Source organism: Tupaia chinensis, unplaced genomic scaffold (assembly GCF_000334495.1).
Source record: "Tupaia chinensis unplaced genomic scaffold, TupChi_1.0 Scaffold143946_1, whole genome shotgun sequence".
Classification (NCBI taxonomy): Eukaryota; Metazoa; Chordata; class Mammalia; order Scandentia; family Tupaiidae; genus Tupaia; species Tupaia belangeri.
The window spans coordinates 40,563-56,358 of NW_006203797.1; the positions used below are offsets into that span (position 1 = coordinate 40,563).

Genomic DNA, 15,796 nt, shown 5'->3' on the forward strand with positions numbered 1-15,796 from the left:
CTTAATTGCACACTTTAAATTGGTGATAATAGACAAATGGGATTACATCAGGTTAAAAAGTTTCTGTACAGCAGGACCAGCAGTTAGTGTAATGGCTATGTCGCTGGACTCCCATGTAGTTGACTATGGTTCGAGTCTTGGACTCGGTGGCTTAAACTCACGCCGGGCACATGTGTGTACATGCTCAAGATCACGAGAGGAGAACGGAGGAGAAGGGATTGTGGTGTGGTCATTCCTCCTGGGGGTGATTTCTTGCTTTCTGTCTCTCTGTCTCTCTGTCTTTCTAGCGAGCACACTCGCCCTATACTAAAGACCCATCCAAAAAAAAAAAAAAGCTTCTGTACAGTAAAATAAACAACCATTAGAGTGAAGAGACAACCCTCAGAATGAGAGAATATATTTACAAACTATGCCTCAGATAAGGTACTGATAACCAGAATAGACAGGGAACACATTCATTCATCAACCCATCATCAAAAAATCAATCCAATTAAAAGATGGTCAAATGACTTGTAAGACAACTCTCCAAAGATGCATGAACAGCCAAAAAGCATATGAAAAAATGCTCAACATCCCTTATTATAAGGGAGATGCAAATCAACACCACAATGACATACTACCATGCCCCAGTAAGAATGCTTAAGATTAAAAAAAATAAAGAATGACAAGTGCTGGTGAGGCTGCGGTGAAAAGGGAACCCTCCTACACCATCGGTGGGAATGTAAATTAGCATAGCTACTGTGAAGAACAATATGGAGGTTCCTCAAAAATCTACAAATAGAACTACCATGTGATCTAGCAATTCCACTTTTGGGTATTTATCCAAAGTATAGGAATACACTCAGTCAGAAAAATACTTGCACATCCATGTTTATTACAGCATTATTCACAATTGCTAAGACATGGGATCAACCCAAATGTTGAAGAACAGATAAATAGATTGAAAAAGTATTGCACATATACTCTATGGAATACTACTCAGCCATCAAAAATGATGAGATACTGACATTTGACAAAAAGTGGACAAATATGGAAGATTTAACACTCAGTGAAGCAAGACAGATGATGAAAGAGAGGCATTGTATGCCCCCACTTAATATATACCAAATGTCTGCACTCTATGGCAAAAACTGAAAAATTGAAAGTGTAAAAACATGGGGAGCAGCTCTGGAGACTAGAGAAAGTGTGGGACTAGTGTGAGATGGAAGGAATCAAGGAGAAAAAAACCAAAATATTTACAGACACAAAAATGGAAAAATATCTGTTGACGATAATGTGTATGGTATTATATTTGAATGGACTAATATGCAATGTATTCATGCTAGGAAAATCCATTCTGTATGCTGTAAAGATGTACAGTAATTAAATGTAAAAAATAAAAGGGGGTGACAATGTATGGTATATGAATTATACATCAATAAATGGTTTAAAAAGATCTAAATGTAGAAAAATGCTTAAATGTTAGCATCATTTCAATATTAGCAAGTTAGTCTGACTAACATTAATCTGAAGGGAAAAATACATTTTAGTACATTATATATAATTCTAGGAAGCTGTATAAAATACCTTAGTTTGTATATTCTTTCTTTCTTTTTTTTTTTTAGGACTTTTAAAATTTGTCCTAAACTCACTGAAGCAAAAATCATGATTAAACATTCTGCTTTCCTTTCCCAATGCATAAGAAACTATTTGTAGGAAAAAATGGTTTTGTACATAGGATGAAATAATATAAATTCAAAACTTAAAGATAAGGGTTAGCTCTATCGTTCATCTCTTTAAAAAGTTTATATGAATATCTGGTCAAAACTAACAAGAGTATCTCCTGTGAAACATTATTTCTATGGCTTTCCAAGTAGACCACAGGACTGCACACTGTCTTGGAATGTCCCCAGAAGGCTCTGTCAGTGATCAGGTAACAGAGTAAAAACCCCAGAGTCCTTTCTTTCAAGTGAAAGAGGAAGATGGAGGGACGGAGAAACTATTCACACTTTGTCTTCTTTCCTTGTGGCTTATGGTCTCCTCCTCTTCCTCTGTCTCCTCAGAAGTCACCTTGCCCACCAAAGCCTCCTCAGAACCTGCCACCAAATCCACCTCTGCCTCTTCAGTCTCCACCATGACCTCCAAAACCACATTTATCCTTAAGCTTGGCCTAGTACGAGGTAACTTTGTTTCCATCAATTTCACCATCTTCCATGGCCTCCTTGGCGGCTTTGGCATCTTCCTTACTGTTGAAGTCTACAAAATCAAACCCTTTGGAGGATCCTGTTTCCCAGTCAGTAACTATCCTTGCAGGAATAGAGCCATCCAAAGACTCCTTTAGTGTCTCTTTGGTGGTATCCTCAGACAAACCTTTGACCAACAGTTTTAGAGGGCTGACTTCTTGCCGTAGGTAATTCCCTTGGGTCCTTGCAATTCGGGCCTGATTGCTCTGCCTTCAATTTCCCTCTTATTACATGAAATTTGAAACTTCTTTAGCATCTACAAATGAAGCAAATTCTATAAATGCATACTCTTTAGATTTGCCATTTGACTCTGAGGCACTTTGATAAAAGTTGCCTTCTCAAATACTTCCTGAAGTGTTTCTTCAGTTGCATTGTAAGAGAAGTTGCTCAAAACCAGAGCTTTTGAGTCAACACTCCAGGTGCTATTCTTTCCACCTCTATAGTCTTGATTTTGACTTTTCCCTCCAGTGTAGTATAGGGAAATGGACTGCCCATTAATCTCTGTTCCCTGTTTTTCAAAAGTTTTCTCTGCATCAGCTTCTGTCTTAAATTCAATATAAGCAATTCCCTTACTTTTTCCATTTTTGTTGATTATTTTGATCTCTATAGAGTCTTCAAATACTTCTTTTTTTTTTTGCAGAGGTTTTTGCTATAGGGCACATGCGCTCACCGGAGAGACATAGAGACAGAAAGCAAGAAATCACCCCCCAGGGGGGATGGCCACGCAGCAATCCCTTCTCCTCCGTTCTTCTCTTGGGATCTTGGGCATGCACACACAGGCACCCAGTGTGAGTTTTAAGCCACCGGGTCCAGGACACGAACTGCAGTTGACCACATGGGAGTCCAGCGACATAGCCATTACGCTAACTACTGGTCCCTTCAAATACTTCTTTTAAATCACCCTGAGGGGAGATTTTTGGCCCAAAGTGTTCTTGCATCTTGATCTTTCTAATTGTCTTTTCCTTTTGGTTTCTCTAGTTTAATTTAATTGCCAACAACTTTAAACCAGTGAATTCCAAAGCTCTTCCTAGATCTTTAGCACATTCAAAGTCAACATAGCCAAACTTCCTAGATGTATTGATTCTACATCCATGACAGAAATATCATTTTTGGCAAAAACATCACTAAGACCAGTTTTTAATTCAGGATTAGATTTGTTATTGTTCAAGTTTCCAGCGAATAGATGGAATGGTGCAGCTGGTTCTGTGGCTTCCACCTTCTGTTTCTTGGCCTCAGGAGCTGCTTTTTGTTTGGTCATTTTCTTCTTTCATTTTCTAGGAGCTTACTTGACAAGCTCTTCTTCTTCCTCATCCTCATCTTTCTCCTCATTACCTTACTCCTCATTTTCATCTTCATCATCTCATCTTCATCATCCTCTTCATCTTCAGCCAAGCTCTTGACTTTCACAGGCACAGCTTTTGTAGGAGTTTTCTTTCCTTTGGCTGGCGCGGTCTCCATAGCTGCTTCTTCAGACTCATCTTCTTCATTCTCATCTTCCTCCTCATCTGCATCGTCCTCCTCACCCTCTTAGGCCAGGGCAGCAGCTGCTGCTTTCATCACTGCTGACTCAAATTCATCCTCATCTTCATCCTCATCTTTATCCTCTTCCTCACTGTCATCTTCTTCCTTCTCATCAGCCTTCCTTCTTGGCATTTTTGCTATTCTTTGACCCCTTGGCTGGGATGGCAGCCCTTTCATACCAGGAGTTGCTACCAGTGCTCTGCCTAGTGTAGCTTCCTTCTTGTTACACTACTTGAGCTGGTGTAATTGTTTTCTTGGATGGTATGGCAGCTGCCTTTTTGCCTGAGGTAACTGCTGCTTTCTTGGCAGGTGTGGTAACTGCAACATTTTTTGGGGGAAACTACCACCTTCTTTGCTGGAGTTGTGGCAGCCTCTTTACTCTTTTTCTGAAGGATAAAATTTTCTTCACAGTTTTCATCTTCATCTTCTGACATTTCCTCATTCTTACTGTTTTCTTTTACCTCCTTTGAAGGAGGGGCCACTTCTTGGGGGTCACATTGATTTTTACCAGCCTTAGCAAGCTTCACTATGATGGTGGAGTGTGTGGCAAGCAGGTGGTGCAGATGAATCTTGAAGAACTCAAGCAATGTTGATGGTGGCTGTGGGCAGTGAAGATCCTGGAGCATGTAGGCTAGGCTGCCAACTAGAGCTTGAGACTCCCTTATTTTGTATTTTCATGGGGAAGAGGAAATAGATTTCAGATAAAGAAAACTAAAATGGATTTCTAATAAAATGCCTTTTAAATTCACTATTTTGATCATGCTTATATTTGAAACCCAACAGTGGGATGATTGAATGATGTGGTATAGGTTAAAAAAAAAATAAACTAGAGCTCATAAATCAGAAAAAGCTACCATCAAGCTTTAGTGGGAAAAAAAACTGAAACTGAGAACAGCAAATAGCAAAGGCTTAGTGTGGTAGAAGCCTGGAGGATCAGAAGGTCTCAGTATGAAAGACATGTGGGCCAGCCCCATGTTCTAGTGGTTGAGGGAGCTGGATCCAACATGGTTCACCACAGTTCAAATCCTGGCCCCAGTGGCTTGAAAAACACACCAGGCTCATGTCCTTGCATGCTCAGAATCTTGGCAGGATGGAGAGGTGGAGGAGAAGGTGTTGTGGTGTGACTATGCCCCATTGAGGGGTGCTTTCTCTCTCTCTCTCATTTCTCTCTTTCCATCTTTCTCACTGGTGAGTGTATGTGCCCTCTGGCAATTAACAAAAAAGACAGGAAAAACAATTTTGGGATTGGCAGAACCTGTTCATATAGCTACCTTTATCCTATAGAGATGAACTTAAAACCTTTAATAAGGATGTATTATTTCATCAAATGTTGCTTTGAAACCAGGCCCAGGTGCCTGCTCCTTTGGTAAAAGGGATGCTATAAGACTTAGTCAAGAACTGAAAGTAGCTTTGGAGGCAGAATCTATTTGGTCGCCAGGAAAGTCATGACGTGTTTTCCAACGACCCAATAGTACTCCTAAGATCTGAGGCCAGGAGTGTTAATACCAGGCAACTGCATCTATATGGGCTTCCTATATTGGCCCTGCTACTTTCTGTGCAGGAGAAATAAAGAGGTGTAAGTACTTTTGCTTTAGTTTTTAATCCCAGCATCATACTCTTAATGCTAACTTTCAAAAGGCTTGACCCCAAATTGGGTGCATGACAGTCTCCATTTTCTGGCTGCAGAGAACATGTGCTCTTCTTCTCAGTGCTCTTCTTCTTAGAGAAGAAGCTTGAACTTCTTCATGGATGTTAACCTAATGTACTTCTTATGTGTGTGCCACACACCCCTCCAATCCTGTGGCCCTGAGTAATATTCAGATACTGCTGGACACTATCATCAATAAATTTGTATTTCTCAACCTTATTCTCACAGCCTATGTCAGCTAAAGCCACTTTCTATTTACTTTTGACCCACCTCACACCATTATGAGCTCAGTTCCAATCCTCTATTTTTTTGTCTTTTTTTTTTGTAGTTTTTACTATAGGGTGTGTACACTCACCAGAGAGACCGAGAGGGAGAGATAGAGAGAGAGGGAAAGTGAGAAATCGCCCCCTCAGGAAGAATGGCCACACCACAATCCCTTCTCCTTTATTCTCATCTTGGGATTTTTGGGTATGCACTTACATGCACCTAGCATGTTTCTCAAATAAACTTCTACATCCCAAAGGGAAGAATATCAAAGAATTTGGGAGCAGTGCCAGCAGATGGTATAGTGGTTACGTTGCTGGGCTCCTACATGGCTGACCTCTGTTTGAGTCCCAGCAGACATGGTGGCTTGAAAATCACACCAGGAATGTGTGCATGTGTACCCAAGATCCCAGGAGGAGAATGGAGAAAGGATTGCATTGTGGCCATCACCCCTGGGGAGTGATTTCTCACTTTCCCTTTCTCTCTCTCTTTCTCTCTCCAGTGACCCTCTGGCAATTAACAAAAAAGACAGGAAAAACAATTTTGGGATTGGCAGAACCTGTTCATATAGCTACCTTTATCCTATAGAGATGAACTTAAAACCTTTAATAAGGATGTATTATTTCATCAAATGTTGCTTTGAAACCAGGCCCAGGTGCCTGCTCCTTTGGTAAAAGGGATGCTATAAGACTTAGTCAAGAACTGAAAGTAGCTTTGGAGGCAGAATCTATTTGGTCGCCAGGAAAGTCATGACGTGTTTTCCAACGACCCAATAGTACTCCTAAGATCTGAGGCCAGGAGTGTTAATACCAGGCAACTGCATCTATATGGGCTTCCTATATTGGCCCTGCTACTTTCTGTGCAGGAGAAATAAAGAGGTGTAAGTACTTTTGCTTTAGTTTTTAATCCCAGCATCATACTCTTAATGCTAACTTTCAAAAGGCTTGACCCCAAATTGGGTGCATGACAGTCTCCATTTTCTGGCTGCAGAGAACATGTGCTCTTCTTCTCAGTGCTCTTCTTCTTAGAGAAGAAGCTTGAACTTCTTCATGGATGTTAACCTAATGTACTTCTTATGTGTGTGCCACACACCCCTCCAATCCTGTGGCCCTGAGTAATATTCAGATACTGCTGGACACTATCATCAATAAATTTGTATTTCTCAACCTTATTCTCACAGCCTATGTCAGCTAAAGCCACTTTCTATTTACTTTTGACCCACCTCACACCATTATGAGCTCAGTTCCAATCCTCTATTTTTTTGTCTTTTTTTTTTGTAGTTTTTACTATAGGGTGTGTACACTCACCAGAGAGACCGAGAGGGAGAGATAGAGAGAGAGGGAAAGTGAGAAATCGCCCCCTCAGGAAGAATGGCCACACCACAATCCCTTCTCCTTTATTCTCATCTTGGGATTTTTGGGTATGCACTTACATGCACCTAGCATGTTTCTCAAATAAACTTCTACATCCCAAAGGGAAGAATATCAAAGAATTTGGGAGCAGTGCCAGCAGATGGTATAGTGGTTACGTTGCTGGGCTCCTACATGGCTGACCTCTGTTTGAGTCCCAGCAGACATGGTGGCTTGAAAATCACACCAGGAATGTGTGCATGTGTACCCAAGATCCCAGGAGGAGAATGGAGAAAGGATTGCATTGTGGCCATCGCCCCTGGGGAGTGATTTCTCACTTTCCCTTTCTCTCTCTCTTTCTCTCTCCAGTGAGCACATGTGCCCTATGGCAAAAACCTCTAAAAAGAAAAAAAGAAAAAAAGAATTTGGGAACATAGTTTAAAGCAACTTTCCTGGATCTATTAGACTTTAATTTAGTTTCTTAGATCAGAAGCTAGTATTCTTCTTTTCAGTTAATTTTTCTTGAGTAAATTTCTTCAGTTATTTAGATCAAATAGAATATACCAACAATGAATCCCTTGGCTATAACCAGGAGATGAGTTTAATATCCTGGGCGAGACAGTATTGTCACTGGAAAACTATTTAGACCAGACTTTCAAAAATGGAAGACATGATTGAATTTAAGGTAACAAGCTTTGGTTTCTATCTGTGGAGCTCTTTGTTTTTACCAACTGATCAGCAGTTGATGTTTCTTTTTAATGCAAAACCACTAAAGCCCTGTCAATAGCTTCACAGGCTGGCTTTCATTGACCGTAGAGAAGAACTCCCTGACAGAAGTACTTTTGGGGCATGCATTCTTACTGCCATTCAACATTGACACAAAAGCCAGCCAGACAAGCTAGAAAACATGCAGTAACCACATCTATATATGCAGGCATTGATAGGATATATTTCTAGAAGTGGGATTGATTAATTAATGGGCATTTGAAACTTTAACAGGTAATTTTAAATTATCCTCCAAAATTGCTATACTAATTTATCCTCTCACCACAGCATAGAGAATGTCAGACTCTGTCCACCTTCACTTATTTTTCCTATGTTCAAATCATAGCTGTTCTCACCATGTTAGAAAGTAGGATTTGCTTCATTAACTACATCAAAAATGTTTTCATTTAAACAAACAAACAAAATAAACAAAAAACCTGCAGAGCTGGCCTATATACAGTGCAGTGGTTAAGCATTCCAGATATGGAGCCAGATCTCACATGGCCATCTGTGGTTTGAATTCTGGACCCAGTGGCTTGATAAACATGCCAGGAGCATATGTGTGTGTGTATACCTAAACTCTTGATGAGATGGAGAAATGGAAGAGAAAGGACTGTGGCATGACCATGCCCATTAGGGCGTGCTTTCTCTGTCTCTCTCTCTCTTTCTCTAGCAAATTTATGTACCCTCTAGCAATAAAAAAAATGAAAGTTTAAGAAATCTTTAAATAATGAAACAGTATGTCTTGTATAACTTTGCAAGGCATATTACATCAATTTAAACAGTAATAATTACATAGTCATTTCCTCTTTTCAAATCTGTCCGTATGTACACACACACACACACACACACAGCCTTTTGCCATACGGCATGTTCTCTTGCTGGAAAAAGATAGGGACAGAGAAAGGGAAAGTGAGAAATTATCACTGAGGGGAAGAGCCATACTGCAATTCCTTCTCTTCCCTTTTCCTCTTGGGATTTTAGGCATGCACGCATATGTGCCTGGTATGATTTTCAAGGTGCTAGATCCAGGGCTCGAACCATGGTTTGCTTAGTGAGAGTCCAGTGCCTTAATCACCATGCCATCTGCTAGGCCCCAAAGCTGTACTTTATTTTTTTTATAATAAAACTTCTTGAGAGAGAGAGAGGTATCTCTGATAGAGTCTTACCTCATCTAGAACTGTGCACCATCTCTTCCCAAAATTTGCATTTTTTACTTGCTTAATTCCTTTTTTTTTTTTATTGCCAGGAGTGTTGGGTGCATGTGTTCGCAGGCCCAAATTCTATTCATCTTTTGTTAAGTACACTGATTATCCATGTACTCTATGGGATAAAATATTAGCACCAAGAATAACACTGCTGCATGTAGTCTTTGTCCCTACAATATTGATAAAGGGAGCTAATTAACATGGAGGATGGGAATGCAATATGCAGAAAGACTTAACCATTATTAGCTAAAGTCTACCACTTGTTCCAGGCATACATACGTACATACATATAGACTATTTTTTTTTTTCAGAGAGGTTTTTGCTATAGGGCACATGTGCTCGCCAGACAGACAGAGAGACAGAGAGACAGAAAGCAAGAAATCACCCCCCAGGGGGGATGGCCACACCGAAGTCCCTTCTCCTCCATTCTCCTCTTGGGATCTTGGGCATGCACGCACACGCACCCAGCATGAGTTTTAAGCCACCGGGTCTGGGACATGAACCGCTTCCGGGGGAGCCCAGCGACATAGCCATTATGCTAACTGCTGGTCCCTCCATAGAGACTGTTTTTAGGATTTCTTTTTTTGTTTCTTTAGTTTTTTGTCATGGGTTGTGTGCGCTCACCAGAGAGAGAGAGAGAGTGAAAGGGAAAGTGAGAAATCATCCCCCAGGGGATGGCCACAATAAGATCCCTTGTCCTCCTGGGATTTGGGGCATGCACACAAACATGCCTGGCAAGATTTTCAAGCCACCAGGTCTGGGACTAGAACCATAGTTGGCCATGTGGGAGTCCAACATCTTAACCACCATGCCACCTGCTGGCCCTGAGAACAGAATTGAATATGAAATATGGTAATATAAAGATTAGAACACAAATGACTATTATAAAGTTTTGATTTGTTTTTTAAAAATACTGCAGGTTCCAAAACACCTCAAACTCCACAGGCTCAAAACTCATTTTCATCCATCCGATCTGATCTCCCTCTTGTTTCCCATGGCAGTGAGTAAGATGACTATATACCCAGATTACTGACTAGGAACTGGATCCTATCACCTGGATGATTGGAGCAACTTCACAAATAGTGTGTTGGCTTCCAGTTCTACACACTTCTGCTGTAGCCAGAATGATCTCCTAACATTTAAATGGTCTATTTCACTCTGCTATACGGGGACCTTCAAGGTTCCCCACAGCTCTGACAATAAAGTGACTTCTAAACTAGGCTGAAAAAAGTTCTTCATGACCAAGGACTCTGCCTCTCTCCTCCAGCCTCCTCTATCACCACTCTCCTCCTGCCTGATCTTCTCGGTGCAGCAGCAGGTCTACTCTGTCACTCTGGGCCTTTGCACGTGCTACTCCTTCTGCTCAGAGCCTTCTTCCCTCCCACTCCAATCCATACTACAGGTTTTAACCCAGGTCCCCTTCCTCCATATGTCTTTTCTCTCAAAAGTTGGTGAGGTGGCCCTTTTTTTTTTCTTTCTTTGGAGAGGTTTTTGCTATAGGGCGCATGCGCTCACTAGAAAGACAGAGAGAGACAGAGAGATAGAAAGTGAGAAATCACCCCCCAGGGGGGATGGCCACGTCACAGTCCCTTCTCCTCCATTCTCCTCTTGGGATCTTAGGCACGTGCGCACACGTGTCCAGCATGAGCTTTAAGCCACCAGGTCTGGGACACGAACCCCAGTCGACTACGTGGGAGTCCAGCAACACAGCCATTACGCTAACTGCTGGTCCCAGTGAGGTGGCTCTTGTAAGTGCTTCCTTAGTCCTACTTCCTCCAACATACATAGGACAGTCCTTTTGATGTATCTGAATGAAACCCTGGAGTGTAAGCTCCAGCACACCTGGGTCTGCCTCTCTACCTTGTATATGTTCAATTCCCAAGGTCTGACACAGGGCCTGGCTCTTCATAGGTGCTCATGTGTGGGTCAACTGAAAAAACGTTCAGATGTGGAAACGAATATGGTTGCTAATCCTGGGTACTAGTTAGTTACGAATGGCTCAGACAGCAAGAATTTGTAACTTCGACAGTTCCTGACTTATTTTAATTTTTTTATGTTTCTTTTTTTCTCAGTATTTCACAGTCTCTTCAAAGTGCCACCATGCTGAAGCTGTGCCTGGGGAGTAAGGGAAGAGCTTTCAGGGCACGCTTGGGTCAAAGCTTTAACAGGACAGCAGGGGGCAGGGAGCATTGATCATAAGGTAAGAAAACCTCACAGGGGAGTGAAGCACAGGACCACCTGGCCTACACATACCCAGCTGTCTTTCTCCACCTGGACCTTCTCTTCCTAGGGCTGACCCGTCGTGTCTGGGAGAGCGGGTCTCAAGTGTGGAACTCACGTGGAGGGCTTGCTAAGCTTACACTCACATGATCCTAGTGCATACAGTCTGCTGACTCCACCCTGAGAAACACTGCTCTGGGTTTTGATGGAGGGAGATATACATTTCCTTCATACTGTGGTAAACACTGAAGCCCTCTTACAGGACCCGAAGAGTATACATTACTAAAGCATTCAGTTTGAATGAAGCCCTTATGCCACAAAACCAACTGAGGAGAATGTTGTGTCTCCCAGGCCCACAGATTTGAATTATTCAATTTTACCAGAGAAATGAGTCCTTACCCAGAGTATGAGGGAGATATACATTTCCTTCATACTGTGGTAAACACTGAAGCCCTCTTACAGGACCCGAAGAGTATACATTACTAAAGCATTCAGTTTGAATGAAGCCCTTATGCCACAAAACCAACTGAGGAGAATGTTGTGTCTCCCAGGCCCACAGATTTGAATTATTCAATTTTACCAGAGAAATGAGTCCTTACCCAGAGTATCCAATCTCCTGTAGTTTCCTGAATAACATTCCTGGTCAAAAGCCTCCTGAGTAGGGTCCTCTGCATAAGGGACATTCGAAGTCTTTGTTCCCTGCTATTCCCAGAGAGTGGTTTCCTCCTCCCCCTCCTCTTCCTTCTCTTAATTCAGAATGGTTCATTTCCATTGGGCTATTCCTGTGTGGAATCCATCTCCAACCCAGAAGAGCTCTTAAGCTCTCCAAACAGGAAGAAAGAAAGAAACCCTTGTCTTACCAGGGTCCAGAAAAGGCTGGCATTCCCCAGCAGCCCCATAGTGCAGCTCCTGTGGCCCTGCCTGTGGGATCCACGCCTCTGCCACTGGGGCCTCCTGGGCAGGTCCTGTCACCTGGAGTGCAGGTGATTCCAGGTGGATGTCTGGTGGTATGTGTGCCGTGCCCGCTGGTGCAAGTTCTTCCAAGAGCATGTCATGCATGTCGACCTGGGAGAGATGCCAAACCCCATCACTCTTACATCTAGACCAGCCCTGCCCAGTAGAACTGGGATGGGAGCCACAAATGTCATGTTAAATTGTCTAGTGGGGGGACCAGCAATTAGCGTAATGGCTATGTCATTGAACTCCCATGCAGCCGACGGCAGTTCAAGTCCTGGACCTGGTGGCTTAAACTCATGTCGGGAGCATGTGTGTGCGTGCCCAAGATCCCAAGAGGAGAATGGAGGAGAAGGGATTGTGGCGTGGCCATCCACCTGCAGGGTGATTTCTCACTTTCTATCTCTCTGTCTCTCTCTTTCTGGCAAGTGCATGTGCCCTATAGAAAAAAAAAAAAAAAACCTCTCCAAAGAAAAAAATTGTCCAGTGAGGCTGTATGAATACAACTTTAAAACAGGTAAGGCCTATCCTTATTGTATATATTGATCCAGTGTGAACTATCAGGATTTCATCAACAATTACTAGTGATATATTTTGTATACCTTTTTCTCCATACCAAGTGCTCCATAAGTGCTGTGGTTTTGTACTTAGGGCAGATCTCAGTTTACACTAGTCACATTTCAAGTGCTCAAGAGCCACCACAGCTTGTGGCTCCTCACAGGGCAATGCACGTCCAGACCATAGCAAGCTGAACTCTTATATAGAAACAAACCAAGACAGAGAAAGGCAGGGAAATAACCAACCATGCTAGCCGTGGGAGGCAGGAAACTTTGGAAGGTTCCTGGTCAGACCGCTACCTGTCCTGAAGCTAACAGAGCTCCGCCCACACATAAGGTAGGAGCACCCCTGATGACCACCTGGAAGCACCTGCTCCCTTCTCACAGGGACTGCGAGAGACTGCCTTCTGCCCAGCCAGGGTGCTCCCGGAACACAGGCTATAGCTGTGGTTGTGAACAGAGGGGAGAGATGCTGCTCCTCTGTGGAGCATCACATGTGCTGCCAGAGGGCGGCTACTAGAATGTAGTGGGCCAGAAATGGGAGCATAACTCACAGTGCAGAACTGGGGAATGTCCCCCCTCAAACATTCACGTAGAGACAGAGAATCTGTCAAGAACCCCTGCCTATGGGTCAGATACATACAAAGTATTTTTCCACAATTTAGCATGACTTGAATTTCCTAGAAATTAGCAAGCTGAACTCTTATATAGAAACAAACCAAGACAGAGAAAGGCAGGGAAATAACCAACCATGCTAGCCGTGGGAGGCAGGAAACTTTGGAAGGTTCCTGGTCAGACCGCTACCTGTCCTGAAGCTAACAGAGCTCCGCCCACACATAAGGTAGGAGCACCCCTGATGACCACCTGGAAGCACCTGCTCCCTTCTCACAGGGACTGCGAGAGACTGCCTTCTGCCCAGCCAGGGTGCTCCCGGAACACAGGCTATAGCTGTGGTTGTGAACAGAGGGGAGAGATGCTGCTCCTCTGTGGAGCATCACATGTGCTGCCAGAGGGCGGCTACTAGAATGTAGTGGGCCAGAAATGGGAGCATAACTCACAGTGCAGAACTGGGGAATGTCCCCCCTCAAACATTCACGTAGAGACAGAGAATCTGTCAAGAACCCCTGCCTATGGGTCAGATACATACAAAGTATTTTTCCACAATTTAGCATGACTTGAATTTCCTAGAAATGGTCAAAAGAAAGCTATACTGCTTATTGTCCAGGTGTACCAAGAGCAGGATGCCGCCTTGGAAAACTCCATGAGGAGCAGCAGCACTGCTCACATCGCTGGCTGTCTGGCCATCTCACCGCAGTGATTCTAAGCACAGAGGTGGGTATGACAGCTATGTGAGGTCTTCTGGTTTGGTCAAGCCCCCACGTGCATATGCAGAAACACATGTTAGTTCGTAACAAATTTTTCCTTTATATGCCTTCTAGACTCTACTGACTCAGGGTTGACACACTTTTATAAAGAGCCAGATGATAAATATTTTATATTTGTGGGCTACATTCACTATCAGTATTTCTTTCTCTCTGTTTTTTAGCAACTTTATTTTTAACCTACTTTTTTTTTTTTCAAAGAGAGAGATTTTTGCTATAGGGTGCATGTGCTCACCAGAGAGACAGAAGGTTAGAAATCACCCCCCTAGGGGGATGGCCATGCTGCAATCCCTTTTCCTCCATTCTTCTCTCAGGATTTTGGGCACACACACACTCACGTGGCATGAGATTTAAGCTGCTGGGTCCAGGATTTAAACCACAGTCAACTACATGGGAGTCCAGTGACATAACCATTATGCCATCTGCTGGTTCCTAGAAGCCTTTTTTTATTTGGAGCGGGTTTTTTTTTTTCTTTGCTATAGGGCACGTGCGCTCACCAGACAGACAGAGAGAGACAGAGAGATAGAAAGCAAGAAATCACCCTCCCAGGGGGGATGGCCATGCCACAATCCCTTCTCCATTCTCCTCTCGGGATCTTGGACACGCACGCACACGAGCCTGGCATGCTTTACGCCACCGGGTCCGGGAAGTGAACCGCGGTCGACTACGTGGGAGTCCAGCGACATAGCCATTACGCTAACTGCTGGTCCCCCTAGAAGCCTTTTTAATAGGGAAAAATCAGCTCGCAAGGTGCACAAAAGCAGGCTATGGCTGGAATTAGCCTGTAGGCCACAAAAGAAATGTGGTTATGCCTCTGTTGGATGCGTAGAGGTAGGTTTTTTTTCTTTATGAATTCCATTTATGGAGAGTAAAGGGGACACTATAAATTATTTGCTATAGAAAAAGGAATGGCATCTGATAGGGCTGAGAACCACTGACCCATATGCTGTTCCCAGGAGAGAAAAATGAAAAGAACTATGGAGAGATCTTAGGACTCAGACCCAGTGGCACAGAGGCAAAATGTGTGGTCTGCTCCCAGATGCCTCAGCTACTTTTTTGAGGCCAGTTCCAAAGATCCCAAATTCTTTTCTCACCTGCTGTTCTGGTATCTCCAGTTCTCTCTGTAAGTCTTCTATGAGTGCCACGACTCTTTCTCTGTTCTCCGGACAGTGTTCTCTCACCCAGGTCTCTATCTCTGTGGGCAGAATAGTGAGGAACTGCTCTAACACTAGCAGCTCCAGGATTTGTTCCTTAGAACGCATCTTTGGCTTGAGCCATTGACAGCAAAGCTCCCAGAGTTTATTGAAGGCTTCATGAGGCCCAGCTGCTTCTCTGTACTGGAACTGCCTGAAGCGCTGACGGAAGACCTCACAGTCAGTGTCATACTCCTGAAACACAGAGCCCTGGTTCAAGGAGGCCTGGATCGCACAACCCAGGGCCACAGCCATCGCCACTTTCCAGCAGTTGGATGTTTATCTGGGGCCTGAGGTCTCAGATTCCAATTTGTTTATCTCTGTAGTCATGGGGGGGCAGCCACCTACAGCTGAGGATAAGAAAAAATGAGAAAGGAGAAATAGCAGTAGTGACAAGAGGGTATTTGTACTGCCCCAGCTTACTTATTTTTTTAATGAAGGACATAAAGCAGCAGTTTGTAATCTTTCTTGGGGCTTGGAGAATCCAATGAAAGCTATGGATTTATTTCTATG

The 15,796-nt window shown here is 43.3% G+C and overlaps 1 protein-coding gene across 1 annotated transcript in view; it reads right to left on the minus strand.

Moving 5' to 3' along the window:
- ZNF449 (zinc finger protein 449) overlaps positions 1-15,445 on the minus strand; it is a gene marked incomplete at its 5' end in the record, with an annotated part of 28,992 nt that extends 13,547 nt beyond the window's left edge. Inside the window, 2 exon segments of the mRNA XM_027767139.1 lie at positions 12,058-12,262; positions 15,185-15,445. Coding sequence (XP_027622940.1) covers positions 12,058-12,262; positions 15,185-15,445 — 466 coding nt within the window.
- Positions 15,446-15,796: the final 351 nt, after the last annotated feature.